General features: G+C 32.9%; 12 protein-coding genes across 12 annotated transcripts; 6 read left to right on the top strand and 6 right to left on the bottom strand.

The window, feature by feature from the left end:
- Positions 1 to 17: 17 nt before the first annotated feature.
- Positions 18 to 728, bottom strand: NAS6 (Nas6p; the record flags this gene model as incomplete). Its single annotated transcript, XM_003669763.1, has 1 exon — positions 18 to 728. The coding sequence occupies one exon, from the start codon at positions 726 to 728 to the stop codon at positions 18 to 20; it is 711 nt and encodes a 236-aa protein (XP_003669811.1).
- Positions 729 to 974: 246 nt separating this feature from the next.
- On the top strand, positions 975 to 1925 carry PHB2 (prohibitin subunit PHB2; the record flags this gene model as incomplete). The annotated part of the gene is made up of 1 exon (XM_003669762.1): positions 975 to 1925. The coding sequence occupies one exon, from the start codon at positions 975 to 977 to the stop codon at positions 1923 to 1925; it is 951 nt and encodes a 316-aa protein (XP_003669810.1).
- Positions 1926 to 2184: 259 nt separating this feature from the next.
- BNS1 (Bns1p) lies at positions 2185 to 2838 on the bottom strand (the record flags this gene model as incomplete). The annotated part of the gene is made up of 1 exon (XM_003669761.1): positions 2185 to 2838. One exon carries the CDS (start codon positions 2836 to 2838, stop codon positions 2185 to 2187), a length of 654 nt encoding a protein of 217 aa, XP_003669809.1.
- Positions 2839 to 3916: 1078 nt separating this feature from the next.
- Positions 3917 to 5569, top strand: SMI1 (Smi1p; the record flags this gene model as incomplete). The annotated part of the gene is made up of 1 exon (XM_003669760.1): positions 3917 to 5569. One exon carries the CDS (start codon positions 3917 to 3919, stop codon positions 5567 to 5569), a length of 1653 nt encoding a protein of 550 aa, XP_003669808.1.
- A 313-nt stretch (positions 5570 to 5882) lies between these two features.
- On the bottom strand, positions 5883 to 7472 carry DIE2 (dolichyl-P-Glc:Glc(2)Man(9)GlcNAc(2)-PP-dolichol alpha-1,2- glucosyltransferase; the record flags this gene model as incomplete). Its single annotated transcript, XM_003669759.1, has 1 exon — positions 5883 to 7472. One exon carries the CDS (start codon positions 7470 to 7472, stop codon positions 5883 to 5885), a length of 1590 nt encoding a protein of 529 aa, XP_003669807.1.
- Positions 7473 to 7854: 382 nt separating this feature from the next.
- Positions 7855 to 9801, bottom strand: AMA1 (Ama1p; the record flags this gene model as incomplete). Its single annotated transcript, XM_003669758.1, has 1 exon — positions 7855 to 9801. One exon carries the CDS (start codon positions 9799 to 9801, stop codon positions 7855 to 7857), a length of 1947 nt encoding a protein of 648 aa, XP_003669806.1.
- A 768-nt stretch (positions 9802 to 10569) lies between these two features.
- Positions 10570 to 11055, top strand: NDAI0D02480 (glutathione peroxidase; the record flags this gene model as incomplete). The annotated part of the gene is made up of 1 exon (XM_003669757.1): positions 10570 to 11055. The coding sequence occupies one exon, from the start codon at positions 10570 to 10572 to the stop codon at positions 11053 to 11055; it is 486 nt and encodes a 161-aa protein (XP_003669805.1).
- A 1456-nt stretch (positions 11056 to 12511) lies between these two features.
- Positions 12512 to 13942, top strand: HSV2 (phosphatidylinositol-3,5-bisphosphate binding protein HSV2; the record flags this gene model as incomplete). The annotated part of the gene is made up of 1 exon (XM_003669756.1): positions 12512 to 13942. One exon carries the CDS (start codon positions 12512 to 12514, stop codon positions 13940 to 13942), a length of 1431 nt encoding a protein of 476 aa, XP_003669804.1.
- Positions 13943 to 14315: 373 nt separating this feature from the next.
- On the bottom strand, positions 14316 to 14510 carry NDAI0D02460 (uncharacterized protein; the record flags this gene model as incomplete). Its single annotated transcript, XM_003669755.1, has 1 exon — positions 14316 to 14510. The coding sequence occupies one exon, from the start codon at positions 14508 to 14510 to the stop codon at positions 14316 to 14318; it is 195 nt and encodes a 64-aa protein (XP_003669803.1).
- A 373-nt stretch (positions 14511 to 14883) lies between these two features.
- Positions 14884 to 15762, bottom strand: PET54 (Pet54p; the record flags this gene model as incomplete). The annotated part of the gene is made up of 1 exon (XM_003669754.1): positions 14884 to 15762. One exon carries the CDS (start codon positions 15760 to 15762, stop codon positions 14884 to 14886), a length of 879 nt encoding a protein of 292 aa, XP_003669802.1.
- Positions 15763 to 17381: 1619 nt separating this feature from the next.
- NDAI0D02440 (uncharacterized protein) lies at positions 17382 to 19421 on the top strand (the record flags this gene model as incomplete). The annotated part of the gene is made up of 1 exon (XM_003669753.1): positions 17382 to 19421. One exon carries the CDS (start codon positions 17382 to 17384, stop codon positions 19419 to 19421), a length of 2040 nt encoding a protein of 679 aa, XP_003669801.1.
- A 435-nt stretch (positions 19422 to 19856) lies between these two features.
- Positions 19857 to 20672, top strand: MRPL9 (mitochondrial 54S ribosomal protein uL3m; the record flags this gene model as incomplete). Its single annotated transcript, XM_003669752.1, has 1 exon — positions 19857 to 20672. One exon carries the CDS (start codon positions 19857 to 19859, stop codon positions 20670 to 20672), a length of 816 nt encoding a protein of 271 aa, XP_003669800.1.
- Positions 20673 to 20905: the final 233 nt, after the last annotated feature.

Genomic DNA, 20905 nt, shown 5'->3' with positions numbered 1-20905 from the left:
ATACAAATGTATACTTCTTATTCATGAACATGCTTTATGAAGAAATGCTTGACATTTTCATTTAAAGATACATCAACGGCTTTAATACCATTATTATCTTCCAAATCATAGTCGGCATTAAAAGTATTAACTAACAAAACAGCCACGTCTCCGTGTCCCTCAGCCAAAGCATGAAATAAGGGAGTCCAACCTTGTTTATCCTTAACGTTAACGGGACTCCTCCCTTCTTTACATAACATTTCCACTAATCCCATGGATCCAATTGACGCAGCTCTATGTAACGGTAATTGACCTTGTTTATCCTTTATTCTGACACTCGCACCATTCTCTAGCAAGAACTTACAGATTTGTAAATGTTTCTTAGAGACAGCTAAATGTATAGGAGTAGTTCCTTGCACAGTTTGCAAATTCAAATCCACATTCCTCCCCTCGATTAATTGTTTTAGAATGTTTGAATTACCAACAGATGATGCAATATGAATTGGAGTCCATAGCGAATCATCTTTCAAAGTATCCACATCAGCATCCTTCATGTGGGAAAGTAAGTATGTGACTATTTCTTCATTTTGGAATGAGATTGCCCAATGTAAAGCAGTTCTGTTGTCAGAATCTTTAGCTACTATTTCGACGGATGGGTTTGTCATGTGCTCTACTATTTCTTGAACTTTGGAAAGCTCATTGTTCATGCAAGCTTGGTGTAATGGGTATCCTGTTTCTTGACCAGCCATAATTTGTAATTGATTGATTTCGTGATCTCTATTCTATTTCTTTTGTTGTAGTTTTGAAATGTGTATTCCTCGTTAAAGATCCCCTTATATAAGTTTTATATAAGAGAGGAAAGCGGTGTAAGTTATGTTCGTCTAATTGCGACAGTTATAATAAGGAACATTTGATAATACTAAAAAGGAAGAGGAACAACGAGAAGAGCTTTCAAAAACAGAACAAACTAAGCAAGCAAGCAATCAATCAGGAAGATGAATAAAGGACCTAGTGATTTCCAAAAGTATGCTCGAGTCATACAACAACAATTATCCAAAACTAACAGAGGCCCATACGGTTCTAGCGGTCCAAGAGGCGGTCCAGGTGGACCCCGTGGGGCATTAGCTGGATTAGGTGGATTGATCTTACTTGGTGGTAGTGCAATGTTATTAAACTCAGCACTGTTCAATGTGGATGGTGGTCATAGAGCCATTGTTTATTCACGTATAAGTGGTGTTTCACCACGGATTTATCCTGAAGGAACTCATTTTGCCATACCATGGATTGAAACACCAATCATCTATGATGTGAGAGCAAAACCACGTAATGTGGCATCATTGACTGGTACTAAGGATTTACAAATGGTTAATATTACTTGTAGAGTTCTTTCTAGACCTAATGTTGGACAATTGCCTACCATATATAGAACATTGGGACAAGATTATGATGAAAGGGTGCTACCATCTATTGTTAATGAAGTCTTGAAAGCTGTAGTGGCACAGTTTAATGCTTCACAATTAATTACTCAAAGAGAAAAAGTTTCTAAATTGATTAGAGAGAATTTGATGGGTAGAGCCAATAGGTTTAACATCCTATTAGATGATGTTTCCATTACATTTATGACATTTTCACCTGAATTTACTAATGCTGTAGAGGCTAAGCAGATTGCTCAACAAGACGCTCAAAGAGCTGCGTTTGTAGTTGATAAGGCAAGACAAGAAAAGCAAGGGATGGTTGTTAGAGCTCAAGGTGAAGCTAAATCTGCAGAATTGATTGGTGACGCAATTAAGAAATCTAAGGATTATGTGGAATTGAAAAGATTAGATACTGCAAGAGAAATTGCTAGAATCTTGGCTAAATCTCCAAATAGAGTTGTTCTTGATAACGAATCGTTATTATTGAATACATTGGTTGATGCAAGGTTCGACGCCAAAAAAGATAAATAATCGATCTGAAGCAAGAAAGGGAAGACTCTGCCAATTATTATTATCTTCTACTCGTTTATGTGGTTAGTTTATTCTGTATATATTACTCTTTTTCCTTATGTAGCTATTCCTTTCCATTCCTGTCTTCATTTTACTTACTTTTTGACTCAGATAAGATATTAAAGATATATTCCTTCTTTTAAAGATATGACCCAACGTTGAATAACTTTTTTACTTATAAGATATTGTATGTATATATATATATATATAAGTATGTACATCAATAGTCTTCATCTTCATCTGAACCAGTCATTAAGATATCATCATTATTATTAGTAGTAGCATTATCGCTATTATTAATAGTATTAGTCTTTTTCATATTTCTTTTATTTAAAGCGAAATTTAATTTAGTTGGATTTGATTTATTAACAAACAATTTTGATTTATGATCATTTAGTTTTTGTGAACATGGTGATAATAATTTATCAGTAGGTGAAAAAAACTTATTATTCATCTTGATTGAATTTAATTTTTTCAATTGTGCATTTGATATCTTGCTGTTATATGTATTGAATGTATGTTTCTTGAATATTGATTTATGTAATGAATTTATGCTTGTATTTGTGCCTATTGGTAAATGGGTATAATGGTTTTCCTTATTAGTTTCATCAAAGTTATTATTATTAGAGAATTTTTTGAAAGTATGAAATTTGTCTTTTGGAAAAGTGTGTAACAGTATGTTAGATTTTGAACTGGATATTAAAGGTTTGTTCTCATGCTTGTAATATTGAGGTTGATGACCATGTGGTTTCTCAAGTGTGCTCTTGATGATTGGAGCGAACTCGGAAGAATTAACATTTGCTGCATTTGTATTATTTGAGGCTAGTGAAGGTGTTTGTTTTATATTTGAATTGAAGTTTACAGACGTGGTCATGTTCTTATCTTCTTTTATTTTGTGAATTATTAGAAAAAACCTTTTTCCCTGTTTCTTTTTGGATTGTATGTTTTCAAATAGTGTTGGATAAGTTCGAGGGGGTTCTGCAGTACACCGTAAAAAGATGCTAAAATTATATGTGAATTGGATGACTAAGAATAGGACAGGAACTGATTTCTGTTAAATGTGATTTGGAAAGAGTTAGGATAACAACAATGTGTGTCTTTGTGAAAAACAAAGGACTATCCTTAATTGTTTTATTTGAACTTTATACTTTTGAATTGTAATGGTTACTAGATCAGTATATATATATAGGTATTTCTAAGATATTCAATGAAGGAAAGTGGGGATGAGCAAGTTCTCAACTTCTATGCTAGCACGCACAAACAAAAAAAAATAGAAAAGTTCTCTTCAGGGATGTATCGTTTGCCTATATACGTAGAATTCCACTTTTCCTTCAGGGACTTCCCTCCCCAGGATATAGAGATACCTTCTCTGTCAATAGAGGAATGGCAATTTTGCAAAGAAATTTTTGTGACATTTTTGAAGTTCTTTTGTTTATCATTTACCCTTTTAGGTAAAGTAATTGGATTTAGTAGTGTTTAGGGTTCTAACAGAGGTCATTACAAGTTAACCCTTATTTTGGAACGAACTTAACCCTAAATTCAAAATGTTTCGCGTCTTGCGGAAATCCGCTTGAGGGAAACCTCTTGCGGAATACTCACGCGTTTCCCTCCACTTTTTCTTTCTTTTTTCCCCTTCTTCGAGGAAATAATTTGTACGGCCCTTTCTCCGTCCATGTATGGATGTTTTGTGCGCTGAAAAAAAAAATAACAGTAAATGGTCAGACGGTTTATTAAACAATGAGTAGTGAATGGAAATGGATCGATAAATTCCCATCAAGAAATAGATCAGAAAAATACATACCAGAATTACAACCTATCCACCCTGTTTCGCAACCTTGCTCAACTTATTAATCAAGAAACTCAGTAGTGTGTTCCTTTTATTTAATTTTGCTACTATTTGTTAGAATCTTATATTCTACTAGAACAATAATATAATAAACACAAAATATAACATGAATATCTTCAAGAAAAAGATCAAAGAATGGGCTTACTCCTTCAGTACAGAAGACCGCTATGCAGAATATGATCCTAACACTACGCCATCCTTCAATATGGCTCAAAGAAACACCTCTGCCATGGGCGCTACTCATAATAATAATGGTACGGGACACCCTCATATGACTAGTTCTCATGATGATTTGTCTAATGATGAACTAAATATAGGTATGGCCGATCCAACAATCATCCCTCATAAACCTGAAGGCTATTACAATGATGATGATTTAAGCATACATAATACTAAAGACGGTGTTGCTGATGCCCTCTTAGCATGGAGACACATTGATTCATGGACTGACCAACATAACCCAGATTTGAGTGCAACATTGAGTGATCCATGTACTTTAAATGATATTGCCAACGTCGAAGAAGATTTAGAAATTTTTTTCCCTCCGTCCGTGAAAGCTTCCTTCAGAGTCCATGATGGTCAAGAAGATTTAGAATCAATGACAGGGACCTCCGGTATCATTTACGGTATGCCATTAATGACATTGGATCAAATCGTCGCAATGTCTCAAACTTGGAGAAAAGTCGCCAAAAATATGAATAAAATACATCATAGCAATAATCAATCAAGATCAAATTTACCTTCTAATAATAACTCCACAAGTTCCTTCCATCAACAACAACAACAACAACAGCAGCAGCAGCAAGCAAAGAATCAATTCAAATTACCTTTCATTCCAGAACAACAATCATTCCCACCAAACCATATTTTGACCGTGTATGCTCATCCCAATTGGATCCCATTGCTAACCGATAATGCAGGAAATCACGTAGGTGTTGATTTGGCACCAGGTCCAATGGGGAAATATGGTCAAATTATCATTTTCGGTAGAGAATGGGACACCAAATATGTTGTCGCTTCCAACTGGGGGGAATTCTTACTATCTTTCGCAAATGATTTGGAAGCTGGAAATTGGTTATTAGTCGATGATAATGATGATTTCTTTGCCGGAGATGGGGAATTGGTCTACAGAGATAAGAGTATTAATGGGGTACCTCAGGATTATTTGGAAGTTTTGAAAAAAAGAACTATAAAGAAGTATCAACAAGAACAACAGCGTGAGAACCAATCACAACAACAACAACAGCAACAACAAATGAATGAAAATATTCATAGTACTTATAATAATAATTTAAAAACTCCTTCGATAATAAAGGAAAATTCTGTATATTCAACTAGAACTGTAACTGATACTGATGGTTCTAGTGATATGAAAAATGAAGATTACAGAGTGAATGTTCTATCGACACCAGTACCTGATAAAGAATTACCTGAATTACCACATGTTGAAAAGAAACAAGAAGAAGAAGAAGAAATGGAACAAAAACCAGAGCATAAAGATGAGGTTCATGAAGATCTTTCTAGAATAGAGGATGAACTTGATAATGATTTCGAAAATGATGAAGCTGAATTGACCAAAGATGAAGAATTGATCGGAGAAGAACCAAGCACAACAAACGAACAACAAGACATCGTTGCTGATGAACAAACGAAAGAAGACAACGAAGAAGATAGAAAAGAACAACAAGAACAACACCAAGAAAAAGTTGATGAGACAGTGGATGATTTGACGGAAAGTTTCGAAAATGTTGCACTATAATGAATCAAATGCCAACTCATGTATTATTTTCACTTTTTATTTATAATTCTAATAAAAAAAAAAATAATCGTACCAATATACAAAAGAAAAAAAATTTTTTTCTTATTAATAAAACTGGGTATGGACTATATATAAACTTTATTTCTCGAAGTGTATTATTTTTCTCAACTATATAGTCTATCTATACAAATATAACAATAGGAATAATTTTCATTGGTTAAATTCAAATTCACACATAAAATAACATAACCTTTTAAAAGATTGAATTCTATACATATGTACATGCAGTATTATTTGCTATTCTGTCCTCAAATCACCATATAATTCTTTGCGGGAACTCCTCATCTGACCAAGAGAAAGAATACTTAATAAATATTATTAACGTTACCAAATCGATCAGCAAAAACCAGATCATTTCCAATAATTGTCTATTCGTCGACGAAACAACATACCTTTGTTCTTCATCTTCTTTCGGAATAGGTATTGTCGCCAAGATTGGTTCAGGTACGGGACTGACAAATATCCTCCAGAAGAAATATGGTAAAATATAATATCTTGGTTCAAATAATGGTGATGGTACAATGGTGAAAATAGTACATACGACTAATGCTAATCTTGAAATATGAGTTAGTTGAATGGGTAATTCATATGAATTCTTGAAAATTTGTTGTGTTGTTAAAGTCAAATTTAATTCACTTTCTTTGATTAATCCCATATAGACAAAAGTTGAAAAATGATAGATTGGTGCCATTAAGAAATATTTAATTAGTTTATGTTTATTACCAATGAGTTTTTTGAAAAGGTAAAATGTATAATGTCTATTGTCAGCTAAAAGGAATGGATGGATTTTGGTAAAATATCTTATAACTAACATAATCATTAGAAGTTCAAAAATCGTTCTGAATAACTTCAATCGCCATCTTATCAAGTATAATTTCATGAAAACTTTACTATACCAGAGTGGTAAACTCAGCACAGTTAAAAATGTAAAACAATAAAACAATTGAACCAAATGAATACCAGCTGAATGATTTGATTTATCACCCAACGTAATTGATCTATTCCATATTAAAAACAGGGCAAACAAAACAAAATTAACAAAATAAGGTAGAACCAACATGTTAAACTGATCAATAGAATGAATAAATAATTTCAAAAAATTATTAAATGTATGATTATCAAATTTCTTATCAATGATTGCCTTCCTTTCCACAACAATAATCATAATGAATCCAGTCCATACAATGTTAGTTTGTCTGAAAAGACAACTAATCAAAGCCAGCCCACTACTGAACCAAATACTCCACTTATTATCACCAAATGGTAAAGTCAAAGCAACAGTCAGTGACCACAAGATAAAAACTGTAGACCAAACATCAGTATAGTAGAGGTAATAAAATGTCGATAATAAGGGGAAACACATCAAAGAGACAGGCCAAAATCCAACTGCATTCAATTGGAAAATTGGCCTTAATATGAAAATTGGCAATACTATCAGACCACCGAATAAATTCGTCAATCTTAATGTTGTTAGGTCGGAAAACCATGACTTTATGAATGGGATTATGTGGACAATCTTGTAATTTAACCAACCTAGTATGTATAACCCTGGAGGGGTAGTTATCTTGGGGTCCCATTGCGTCCAATGGCCATTCAAGTATGTTAATGTTTGATTTATATGGAATTTTTCGTCAATGAATTCATAGGGAATTGTTTTGGATGTTACGTATGTGAATGTAATTAAAAAATATAGAAGAATTAGTGGGTATGAAAGGAAATTTAGGATAAATGCGTTTGTTATTTCTTCTTTGAAATTTCTTTGGATTCCTGGTGCTAATATTTGGATTACTTCGTCGTCGTCTTCTTGTTGTTCATGTCGCTGTTCATTGTTGTTGACAGACATTTCTTTTTTTTACTTATTTCAATGTATGAACCTAATCTTGATAATGGATTTTTGATCTTGAATAGAAGTAAGGTGTGGACTTAGTACGGCGTCTTTTTTGTTATTCATTCATTACAGTGTTCTCTGGCCTTAAATTTAAAAGTTGTTTATACATATTTAAAGATGAAAAATTATTATCCGAAAACTATGCGGTGAGGTGTCAGAGGCGATTGCGATTGTGTAAGGAAGTATAATGCCAAATTTCTACAACTTACTTATATTATATCATGTGATATTTTATGATATTTTATGATATTATACTACTTAATTAAAGAATATATACATTATATTATGTTATCGATAATGAAAGTATGCAAAAAAAACAACGAAAAATACTCCTCCCCTACCTTATCACTTTATTATTACTCGTACTAGCATTAGATACAATCCCTTCCAAATACTCAATAATATCTGAACCATATACACCCGTTTCATTTAATTGTTTGATTAAATCATCCTTTTCTGACCATAATTTATAAAACCTAATTGTTTCATCATTTGCAGCAATGCAAATTGAAGTAGAAGATGGAGATAATACAGCGGTAAGAACTCTTAATGGAGCTGGAGATTTCACTTGTAAAATTTCAATCATTTTCGGGTAAGAATAAACTTTCAAAAGAGTTGGGTTTTCTGTGTCATTGAAACCAAATGTTGCAACAATTTGTTTCTTGCTCTTGGACCAAATTAACGATGTTACTTGACCACAGGTTTTGAATTCATTTAATAAGATACCAGTCTTAGTATGCCAAAATTTAATTTTCCTATCTTTACTACCACCACCTGTCGCCAGTAAAGAACTTGACCACGGACAAAATGTTACAGCTTTCACTGCAGCTAAATGAGGTAGAATAAATTTAAATTCAGGTTTATAAATATTTTCAATATTCCATAATGTACAGGAATTATCATTCCCACCGACCGCTAATAAACTATTATTTGAATTAATGGATATTCCTAATAGTAAAAATAAGTTATAAAAGTTAGTAAAAAAGACCAATAAAGAAAAGAACAAAAAAAAAGAACAATATAACATACCACAAACTTGTTGGTTCTGTGCTTTGAATTTATTTAAAAATTCAATATTTGTATTATTAATTTTGAAAAAAGTAATTGAACCTGAATCATCACCAACTAAAAATTTTGAGTTTGAAATCCATTGGATACAACAAAAACAACTCGAAGCTGTAGAGTCAAATTGAGAAATTGGTTTCAATAACCGTTTATCTTCAGTATTATCATCATTGCTTTTCTTCTTATTAAAATTATTATCTAGTAAAAAATTCAATGAAATGAATTGATCAAATAATAAAAGGCTCCCATTTTTTGTACCAACTAAAAAATAAGTGGAGTCATAGATATTTGACGAACTATTTGTACTATCAAATGACACACAAGTGACTAAATCTTTATTTCTATCATTTAAGAATTTTTGATTTAAAATTTGTAGAGCGCCAAATGATTCAGACCATAAATAGACCGAACAGCCCAAAGCGACTAAAACGTTGTTTGTTCTATTGGACCAAGAGATTAGATTTGAATAAAAATCATTTCTCAAAGATGGAGCATCTAAAACCTTATATGGGCTATGACACTGAACTGTTCTGGAAGCTCTTTGAAATGGTTTGGCCTTGTCCGCCATTGTAACATTTGATGTAGCTATGAGGTATCTTGTTTCATTCGGAGTCATAGAGGGAACCATTAATAATGGATCTAAATATTCAAATGACGGTTTTAACGAAGGGTCATTTTGCCCTTTCTTGTTGTTGTTGTTTAATTTAAAGATATTTAAGTTTGCAGTTGGTGAGATAAAATTGAAAACTTTGTTGGTACCAGGGAATCCCAAAGAATTGGAGATAAAGGTTTGATATTTTTCATTCCCGGTTGGTACTTTCCTTCTCTTTTTATTTTTATTGACCTTTCTTGTTTCATTAGATATTGAATCCAGGGAAGTATCAATGGTATCGTTATTGTCCATTGAAGATGAAGAGATAGCTTGATAATTACCAGTTGTTCTTAAGTCTGTGAAGAATTCTGGAGATGAAAGTCTATCTGGAGAGGGAGACTGTTCCATATAAAGATCTGTAGTATCGTCATTGTAATTCTTATTACGAGTATAAGTTCTATAAGCCTTCTTTGAAGTTGCGAAAGGGATGAATCTATCTGTAACTACTGGAGTGGTAGTACAATTAGGGGGTTTGGACAAAGTTAATGGTTTTTTGTGAAAGGAGTGAATCTCCTTTGATTCCTTTACAAAAGGGTTTTGTTGGGTGTTACATTTGTTATACGGCATTTTATTGATACGTATGAGTAAGGTTTCTGAGTCAAAGTAGCGAATAATGGGAATGGGAATAGTACTAGTGTTTCCACCAGTGAATGTGGAGATGGTGGTGATTGCAATGTTATTTTTGCCTCTTACAGTGGTTTTCTTGTAGGGGTTGTAATATCGAATGCTTAACAATATACATTCTTCTACATATAGATAGTTATTTGTTTGTGGTATACCACTTGTTTAATATTGTTTACATTTCAAAAAGGGAAAATTAGCCGCCCTGCCCCTCATATACCCTCACGGGTACCTATCTATCCGTGGATCCTTTCACAGATACATTTTCAAATATTGTTCTGGCCAGAACGGATGCGATGGCCAACCCCTCCTTACGTAATACTCCGCGGAACATTTTCAGCCTCTTTCCCCAAAAGTCTTGACTACAATCAGGGTAACCCTTTTGTTTTTCCTTATTTGACAGCTTCTCTCTCATTTGCCCTTTTGTTGCCAGTAAGACATACGCACATACGCACAAAGAAGGGCATATTTTCATTTTCTTCTAGCCAGATCTATCTCATCTCTGACTGCCTTCCTCTACTAATATATCTATATAAAAACTGATAGAGAAACACTACATCAATGAGTTCAAGACTGTTACTATTTACCTCATCGCCTTCATTATTGAAAAACTTTTCTATTCGTAACTATCCTTCGTATAGACTTTTAACGAAAGGGTATCAAATTACAAGAACATATACTTATAACCATCCGACTACAAAACACACAGCAGCCATGTCTGAATTTTACAAACTAACTCCAAAGGATAAAAAGGGTGAGGATTATCCCTTTACACAACTAGAAGGCAAAGTAGTCTTGATCGTGAATGTCGCTTCCAAATGTGGGTTCACTCCTCAGTACAAAGAATTAGAATCTCTATATAAGAAATATCAAGATAAAGGTTTAGTTATCTTGGGTTTCCCATGTAATCAATTCGGTCATCAAGAACCAGGTACAGATGAGCAAATTGGACAATTCTGTCAATTGAATTATGGTGTTACTTTCCCCATTTTGAAAAAAATTAACGTTAATGGGAATGATATGGATCCAGTTTATGAGTTTTTGAAATCTAAAAAATCAGGATTGTTGGGATTTAAAGGGATCAAATGGAATTTTGAAAAATTCTTAATCGATAGAAAGGGGGAAGTTGTCCAAAGATATGCTTCTCTTACAAAACCTTCTTCTATTGAACAAGATATCGAAAGATTGTTGAATAAATAAATAAAGTGATCGTTGATTATCGTTCCATTGCATGCGATTATAGCTTCAAACTTTGTTATGGTCTACTTTTTTTGCATCCCCGTTTTCTAAATAATATTTAAATTTAGTAATAAATAAAATATGTAAAAGAATCTCATAAGTTACAGAATTTTTTAAAATATCAACAACATTTTGACTATACGTCTTTCCATGCGTATGAGTATCTTTTATGAACCCCTTTTATTGCATGTATGAAAAAAATGGTAAACTCACATTGAGGTTAGAACCGCCGAATAATGAAAAATGATGCCTCATGTTCAATTCGGATTTTTTGATATATTATTCATTCGACTCCATATAAAGCAACAGATTTCGTCTGATCAAATATCATCAATAGAGCCACATAAAATAAGGCTATAGCAATGGTTAATATAATACGCCTTTCCTTTAAACGTTTTTTATTTTCTCTGAAGAATAATGAATAGCAAGATGACACACAAGCAAGATGAGACGGTGTGCGACATATTTTTCGGGGTTGGAACATGACAAATTTAATGCATAATGACTTCCTTCTCAACTCCAGATATCATATCATGACAAATACTTTTCTGAGGAAGAGTACCTGTGAAGGACGCTAAAACAACGACTGATAAACCCACTTTGTAATCCAACATTAGCCTGAATGTCTGATACTTCCTAAGGGTAAGTTTGCATTATGAACTCCGTATATTTGCGAAGAACACATACGCCGACCTGAGTTCAAGTTTCATTAGTTCTTCATATTTTGTCCAGTATTTTGGCCTTGATCTTTGCATCTAGAGAAAGAAAAAAACAAGGTGACTAGTTTTTCTATAAACTGTTACTATTGTTTTTCAAGCGTATATCTTCTATTTTTTATTTATTTTTAGCTGTGCATAATAACAGGATATTTTTATTATTGAATAAATTTATCTTGATTTCATTTTGTTATTCTAGATCCAACCTAGGCTATGTTAGGTAGACTCTGCTAGACTCAGCCATATTTAATTGATAATATTAAAGGGTCTATAAGAAATAAGTGCCCCCCTTACAATATCTGATATTGACAGATAAAACAAAAATATAATCATTTTCAAGAAATGATTTGTTTTTCTATAGATCTGGCTCTACTTCATGAAATACATACTGGAGCTCTCTACAAAAGTGGAGATCGTTTACAATATATATCTGAAAAATTACTACTTGTTAATATTAAATATATATTGATCCAGAAAATTGAATACTTCTTATACATTTGTAAAGAACAAGCTTGTCTGATATTTTATTAACCAGTGTCTATGTCAGCCCTTTTCTATCTCCCCACAATACACTGCGCGTAAAACGTTGTGGGGATCACCTCATACAATAAAAGGATCTAGTCTATTTATAACAGCTTGTAAGCTAGAATACTTCACCACTCACAAGAGAAGTAAAACAGGCAAAGCAAAAGCCAAGAGAAATGAATATTAAACATCCTTTAGATGATACCAAGGGCCACACGTCTAATAAACCTCAATTTTTACATGTGAATTTCAATCAAGATGATTCCTGTTTTAGTTGTGCCTTGGAAGATGGGTTCCGAATCTACAATACTAATCCGTTACAAGTCAAACTAACGAAAAAATTTACGATAAATACAAATACAAAGACTTTCCCATCAAAGGTTAATGGAACTGGAATTGGTTATACTCGAATGTTATACAGAACAAATTATATTGCATTACTGGGAGGCGGCACGAATCCTAAATATCCAATGAATAAATTGATCATATGGGATGATCTCTTGAGGAAGGAAAGTATGGTATTGAAGTTCATGTCGATCATCAAAGAAGTATATTTATCGAGATCATTTATTATCGTTCAATTTGATAAACATTTTGAGATTTATAATTTTAAACAGAATCCGAAAAAATTGTTTCTTAATAAGAATTTTGAAATTAAATTGGGTTCAAATATTGATTTTAAAGTTTCAAATATCAATGCTTCAATCGTACAAAATGCATTGGCATTTGTTCCTCCAAGGACAAGGGGACAAATTCAAATTGCAAGAATTTCATCACCTTCTAATGATAGTGCACGTTCTGATGATTCTGATGTTGATGAAGATTTTCCCACTTTAATCATTAAAGCTCATAAATCAGATATTAGATTGATCAAGTTAAACCATCAAGGGACTATGATAGCAAGTTGTTCTGAAAAGGGTACGATAATAAGAATCTTTAGTACGCATAATGGTAGTTTAATCAAAGAATTTAGAAGAGGTATAGATTCAGTGGAGATTTATGATATGGAGTTCTCACCAAAGGGGAATAAATTAGCTATAATATCTGATAAACAAACATTACATATCTTCCAAGTATATGATCATAATAATCAATTCAATAAGATTCATAGATTAGAAAAAAGTAATTGGGGGAATTGGAATAAAAATTTAAATTTAAAATACTTTGATTCGGTTTGGTCGATGTGTAGTATTCATTTACAAAATCCAAAATTATTATTATCAAAACCAAGAAATAATAGTATTAGTGATCATCACACGAATAATACAAGTGGAAAGAATAATTTAATTGATTTAGAATTTGAAAAAGATAGATGTAAAATTGGTTGGTGTAATAACTCAACTCAAACTAGTCGAAACAGTGTTCGAGATGGCAAAAGCAGTAAAGATTACAGAATATCTGATGATGCTGATGATGATAATGATAATGATAACGACGAAGAGGATAGCTTAGTTCTAGTTTGGAAAGATTGTGGCATATGGGAAAAGTATGTAATTTTAGAGAAGGATGTATCCACAACAGCTGCTACTGTATCCAATAAAGATAATCACTACTCAGTCAATGAAAGTTTAAGGACAGAGAATCATAATAATAATATTAATGAATAAAATACGAAAAGAAAATCAACCTCGAGATTGGGAAATTGTCAGAGAATCCTGGAGAGAACTGTAACTTGAGATAATATTAAACAATATTGCATTCCAGTAAACTGAATATATCTCATCATTGCGTAGACAACTAATATAATGGAAAAACATTTAACAAGTACTTTTAACAGATAGTATACTAAACTACGAAGATTATAATAATTATACATATGTATGTACGTATGAATGGAAACTGCGTATGCGAAACTACTTGGAAACATTCATTTTGTTCAAAACTGTGTCAATTTTATCTTGAGCAGTTTGATGTTTATCGGTCCTAGTTCCAATTCTAATATCACTATGAACTCTAACATATCCATTCTCATGAGCATATTCATGAAATACCAATCAAGTTCATAATATCATCCCAAGGTCCTTCAATGGTAGTACCTGCACTATGTAATGTACTTTTCAATTCACTTTCACGAATCTTGATTTCAACTGACGCAACAAAATCTGATACACTTGCTGTAGAGGTACCAATGGGTACCATACAAACATCTGCTAAACAAAACAACTTTGGTGACATGGATGATTTTCTTGCCCTTAATCTGATAATTCCTACTTTTGTTTTACCACACTGTACGTATAAAGTGAGTAAAGGATAAACTTGTTCTGTGTGAAATTTGTCTAAAAAAAACAACGTTAGAGATTATGAAATAGATAAGTCTACAAAAGAAGAGAATATTTATTTGATTTGGCATGCACACATTCATTATGCCTACCAATTGCTCATGTCATTTCGAATTTATTATATGTAGATTGGTATTAACGGTAGGTTTACAGTTCAATGGAGAGGGTATAGAATATATTGATTACATCTTAGTGCTATGACTATCACCTTTATTATATAGATATGGTGTATATGGGGAAATATTTACATGCATTATTCAGTTACAGTATCATGCAAACTGTTCAATTAACATTTTAAAGTCACTCTCGTCTTCTCCTTGTTCTGAGGAAGATGAAGATGACGACCACGTATTAAATGAGATACCGTGGAAATTTCTTCTAAAATCCTTTGCATCATCCACATTATCAAACGCAAAATAATACAATGAATTTGAATTATTCCAATATAACGGGAAACAATGTTTAATAGCATAAAGCCAAAAAGATTTCCTTATTTGTGTAGGAGTTAAATTAGTCGGTAAATGCCAAACTAGTAATGATTTTGACTCAATTGCTTTAATTTTATCTTGTAACAATCTTAGTTTTGATATTTCCGTACTAATAGTTGATTCTTCAGGTGTGTCTAATGGGAATTTCTCGAAAGTTGATAAATTTTCACGGTATGATTCCATTGAATCGTAGGCATTGGATAAATTCTTGATGTAGTTTTGATAGTTTTCTAATATTGATACTGACTCAAAATTTGAATTTGGTAATTTGAAATTAACACGAATTTTATTTAGTTTAGACATTTGGGTCTCTCTTCTATATTCCCTTAAACTATTATAACTACGGAAAATCAAGTTATACTGGTCTTTAAATTGGAAGTATTTAGGGTCTCTTTTCTTTATTAATAGAAATTGATCATCATTTTTTTTACCTTTACTTTTATCATCAAGGCCATTAATATTCTCAGAAAAGATATTTGATGGTATCAGTGAGACAAAATCATCATGTGTTAGTGATGGATTATAACTTTGGAACTTCAGTATACGAGACCTATTACCGGGGTCTATTACATATTTCAACGCTGGAGTTGTTCCTACTATTTTACCTGTTGTTTTTAGATGTTTTAATACATTGTCTATTATTTCCACATTTTTGGACATGATCTACTTATCAACCATCTAGCTATATTTGGTTTCAAACAGTAACGGGCTAACTAACTTATAGTTCATACGTTCATGGTTGCGGTGATTCTCTATACATACGTAGATATGGAAAGTCTCAATAAATTGTAAGGCCCTTCTTTAATCAGCGCTACATTTAAAGGGAAAGTGGGTTACCCTCTGAAACATATCCCAAAAGGGGAGAAAAGGAGAGGTAGTAAGAAAAATTGGGAACCAGAAAAACTATAAAAGGGTGGCAAGTTTATAAATATGTTTTTGCTTTCCTCCTTTGTTTGTTTCTTTTACTTTATATTTCCCTGTTAACTTCCCTTTAAAATAACCAATGGTGACATGAAGGGATTAAGAGATCAACATCAAGAAATTTATAGATCTTTACATAAATTTTTATAAATAACTTATAACGAACATGGTTCTTGCCTTTTACCAGAGCCATCCGGGTATTGTCTCCGTTTGTCCCTTCACCTTTTATGAATGTCCCATTCTCAATTTTTGGAACTTTTCAACTTCAATTATTATTGGAGTTATCCTTTTTTTTTCTTTTTTGTTTCTCATAAATTTCCCTGTTTCTATTATGATTTGTTCGATGAATAAAATCTTTCCCATGAGGCCATGGAGGGAATATTTATGATTGATATGAAGGAGAATTGTCTACTATATTGATACAGTGCGGCAGCATGAAAGGAGATAATGGAAGAGTATCTCTTGTACTCAATGGTAATCAAAAATCCGAATGTGTAGTCATTTCCACCTTTCTATCTGCCGACGTTCCTTCTGTTTTCCGTTGAAATCACAAAGTATTCCTTTTTTCACACACATGTCAGGGCACTTTAACATCATCATTAGGAATAGGTAGTAAGTTAATATTCCGATTTTGACTGTGATCTTGAATATTTTTGATAGGTCAATGTGAGATACTTCACAAAAACCAGTCGTGCCATTGAATGAATTTCAAAAGATCAGTACGTACAAACAACCACCCATTTTGTACCTTTTCCAGTTTTCTTTCTTTATATCATAGTTTGGATGTGAAACTTGTTAAATAAAAATAAGTCTCACCTATCGTAATCATAGTTCTACGTGTATGACAACTAGTTCAATCAATAGAAGGTTAGTAGAAACGAATTGGCAAAATGAGGTGGAGTATCCGTTTTCCCAGGTACATTTCCAATTTAATTTCATGATCTCTTTGCAGATCTTTCCTTCAACAAGAAGAGAGCCTAATGACGTTGTTCTGTCAATTACACATACGTTAAAGTTAAAGTTAAAGTTCGGGAAAGTGTAACGTTAACAATAAATCTTTATTAAACTTCCATCGGCTGCCGCGAGTTCCTACGGGATCTTCTTAGTGTCTTTCGCGACAACAACAAGGAAACGCGAAATGCATACCATTAATGTAAATAAAAGAATTTTTCATAAACAAACAACCAGATATTCAATGGTGTTGTATAATTAATAATAATATCAAGTATGGGTTTTGGCTTAATAATAACTGATCACGATACCTAGGCTAACTAGCAAAATTGCAAGTCCATAAGGATACCAATCGTTATATACTCCATAGATCAACTGAAACCATTAAAACCATCATACGTAAAAAGATGCTCATATTAACTGATCCTACATCGATGAAACCATCACGAACGAGAATGTTCCTTGCAAAAAGAACCACAAGTGAGAGTACAACAATGGGATTAACAATTGGTATTCCAGTAGGGGTAGCAGTTTTGTTCTTCTCACTGATATCAACAATAATCATATATAAAAAACATCAAAAAAGGAAAAATAACCATAATAAAGTACCGACAACTACCGCATTATCGATTGAAAAGCAAACAGTAATTAATAATGATGATATCGATCTCAAGATACCAGATTCAACTCCTCATTTAATGAATATATCTCAATTCGATATAGTTCAATCTCCAACCTCTTCTTCACCGACTTCTTCCTCTTCATTAATCCCTTCCAATTTTAAATATAATCCATCTTCCAATGGTACAATCGCATCAACCAAGGAAGTTATCGAGACCGACAATTCTTTAAATTTTAATAATGATAGCACTATAACTGATGATTTTGACTTCGTAGAAAAGAACATCTCCAATAAAATTTCGAAAGTTGAAACAATTACTACTGTTTCAAAAGATGATAGTACCAATAACAATATGATATCCAACAAAGACGTGCTATATACTACTATTTCTCCAGAAACTAAACCTAATAATAAGCATAAGGATAATATTAATGGACATACTGGATCTGACAAATTTAACGTGGCTTTTGACCTTTTAGAGGGGAATGAAAGTAATATTTCCAAGCATTCAACAAATAATATCGGCACTATTGATAGTGAGAAGATTACACCCGATTTACATGAATCTAAGCATGATACACATATTTACTCAGCCGCGAAGAATAGCATAATGGAAGACATCGAATTTGTTAATGCGGATGGAGCACTGGAATCTCTAAAGAATACTGGACAAATTGATAAAAATACTGACAGTTTCGGACAAATTGACGATAATTCCTCTAATTTTATGATAGATAATAACAACAATATTAAAACAGACAAAGAAGCCGCTAATGGTCACCAAATTCCTAGTGTTGACAAATTCGATTTTGAGAATGCCATAGAATTCGAAGCAGCTAGCTCCTCCAACTTATTACATGGTCCAATATTAGACCTAGTTTCATTAAAGGACCATTCACCTGAAGACGAACTTGTCGAATCTGGGGGCCGTCCAATAAACGAAACATGTGAAGATGCTGAGGAGCAATTAGTTGAACCAATAGAGCTTGAAAAAGTAGAATGCCAACAGGAAGATATCCAGTTCCTAGATGAAGTAAATCACGAACAGATAGATTACGACAGAAGTCAGGAATCAATAGAAGACGAAATAGAAGAAAAGGAAAACGTTATAAGAATTGCAAGTATCTATGAATTATATTTGGAAGATTTTAGGAAATCCTTTTTATCAACCTCTTCTTCTATATCGTCACCTGTTTTGAATAACCATACTACTAAAACTGACATCGACAATACTGAGGATACTATCAATGATGATAACAAAGAAAATGATACTAGTACCCTATTTCCATTGCAAGAAAGGCTAGATGCTTCAACTCCATTAGAAACAACATTCCTATCTTCGGCATCATCCAATTCTAATCCAAAAGGTCGGTTTCTGCCCATAATCAACCAATATCCAGAACAACAATATCTTATTGAAACCCCTAAATCTGAATCAAATAGTACCTTTACTCATGCTCATCCTGAAGTGAAAACTCCCAAAGGTTTAACCCCATCACCGCCGTCTGCAACGGATTCTGCGTCAATTTATAATTTGAAATCAATAATAGATAAAATGAATGATGGTTTAGGATTTGAAACATCACCGACCGACACTTCACGTCGATTACCAAAATTAAAAGTTCCCATCATGTTTAGAAATAAAGACCCCCACTCAAAACAACGTGATCCAAATGAAGAGTTGAAAATTGACCCAACAGAAGACTTGTTAAATGATTATTCATTTACATCTGAATCTGATGAACTTCGAATGATACATACAGCTCCACCCAGTACCAACATCTTGCCAAGAACGATCAAAGGAACAGCATTAATAAATCAATGAACGAAAAACGAATCATTCCGAAAAAAAAACATACTTTCCCTCGTCATCCTTGTTGAATCTAGTTATGATATTATTCTTTAAGTTATTAAATACCCTTATACATTAAAATCTATAAGCTTTTACTTCTCAATATATTATACAAGATGGAGGCATCTCCGCCACTCAGATAAATAGTCTAAGAAATCTTTTAACTATTATTGTAATTTAGTGACGTCTCGTTTGTGACAGATTTCTGTGACGCGAGGAACCCGAAATATTCAAAATCCAAATAGTACGTATATAGAAAAAATAGTATGTGCAACAAAAGGTACATTGATTGACTAAAGTTAAGTTATAGCATACAATCATTTCCTCGACACCAAGAAGTCATTCTAATCTCTCAAATAGATCAGTTATAAGGTTCAAATACTCTAACGACAGCTCTCCGCAGAAAAGATGCTAATACCACCCTCGATGACGATAATTGCAACCACAATATGTAAACGAACTATATCAACAAAAGCTTCCTTAATCGCACCAAGTATAAGATCAACAATGAAATCATCTCCTCCACCAATTAATCATTCACCGATTCAAGCCTTCTCACGTAAATGGTTACCCAAGGATTGTGGTCTTATAGGTCAAAAAATTGGTATGGCTCCCTTTTTCGATCCAGAAACTGGGGATCGAATAGCCGCAACCATATTAGAAATCAATAACGTGGAAGTTATCATGCATAGAACATTGGAATCAAACGGTTATTGGGCAAATCAAGTCGGGTACGGTACGAAAAATTATTTGAATGAAACAAGACAGATGTTAGGACATTTTGCATCAAAATTGATTAATCCGAAATTGAAAATTGCTGAATTTAGAGTAAAAGAATCCAGTGGATTGTTACCCCTGGGGACACATTTGAAACCATCATTTTTTAAAGTGGGACAATTTGTCGATTTGAAATCTGTGAGCAAAGGGAAGGGTTTCGCTGGTGTTATGAAGAAGTATCATTTCAAAGGTTTAAGAGCAAGTCATGGTACTTCTGTTATGCATAGACATGGTGGTTCTTATGGTCAAAATCAAGACCCTGGTCGTATTTTGCCAGGAAAGAAAATGCCCGGTAGAATGGGAGGGAAACAAGTTACGGTTCAAAATGCTCAAATATTGAAAGTGGACGATGCAAATAATGTTATTTGGGTTAAGGGTTCCATTCCGGGCCCAAAGGACACCTTCGTTAAGATTCAAGAAGCTATCAAAAAGATGGATAAAAACTGAATGTCTATTCGAACAATGTTAATAATAATATTATTCCTTCGTTATTACTCTAAATTACCTGTAAATATATAACTTTTAGATATCTACAATCCTTTATCCCCCCTTTTCCAACCTTGTCTATAGCATATAATAGTGAATATCCTGTCTTGCATATACCAAGGTATAAAATTTCGCAAGGGACCAGTACGTTTCGTTGTCAATTTTCTTATATAATTATGTTATGTATTATGTTA

Source organism: Naumovozyma dairenensis, chromosome 4 (genome assembly GCF_000227115.2).
Source record: "Naumovozyma dairenensis CBS 421 chromosome 4, complete genome".
Classification (NCBI taxonomy): Eukaryota; Fungi; Ascomycota; class Saccharomycetes; order Saccharomycetales; family Saccharomycetaceae; genus Naumovozyma; species Naumovozyma dairenensis.
Note: the sequence above shows the minus strand (reverse complement) of the source record. Positions and strands in the feature narration are given on the sequence as shown.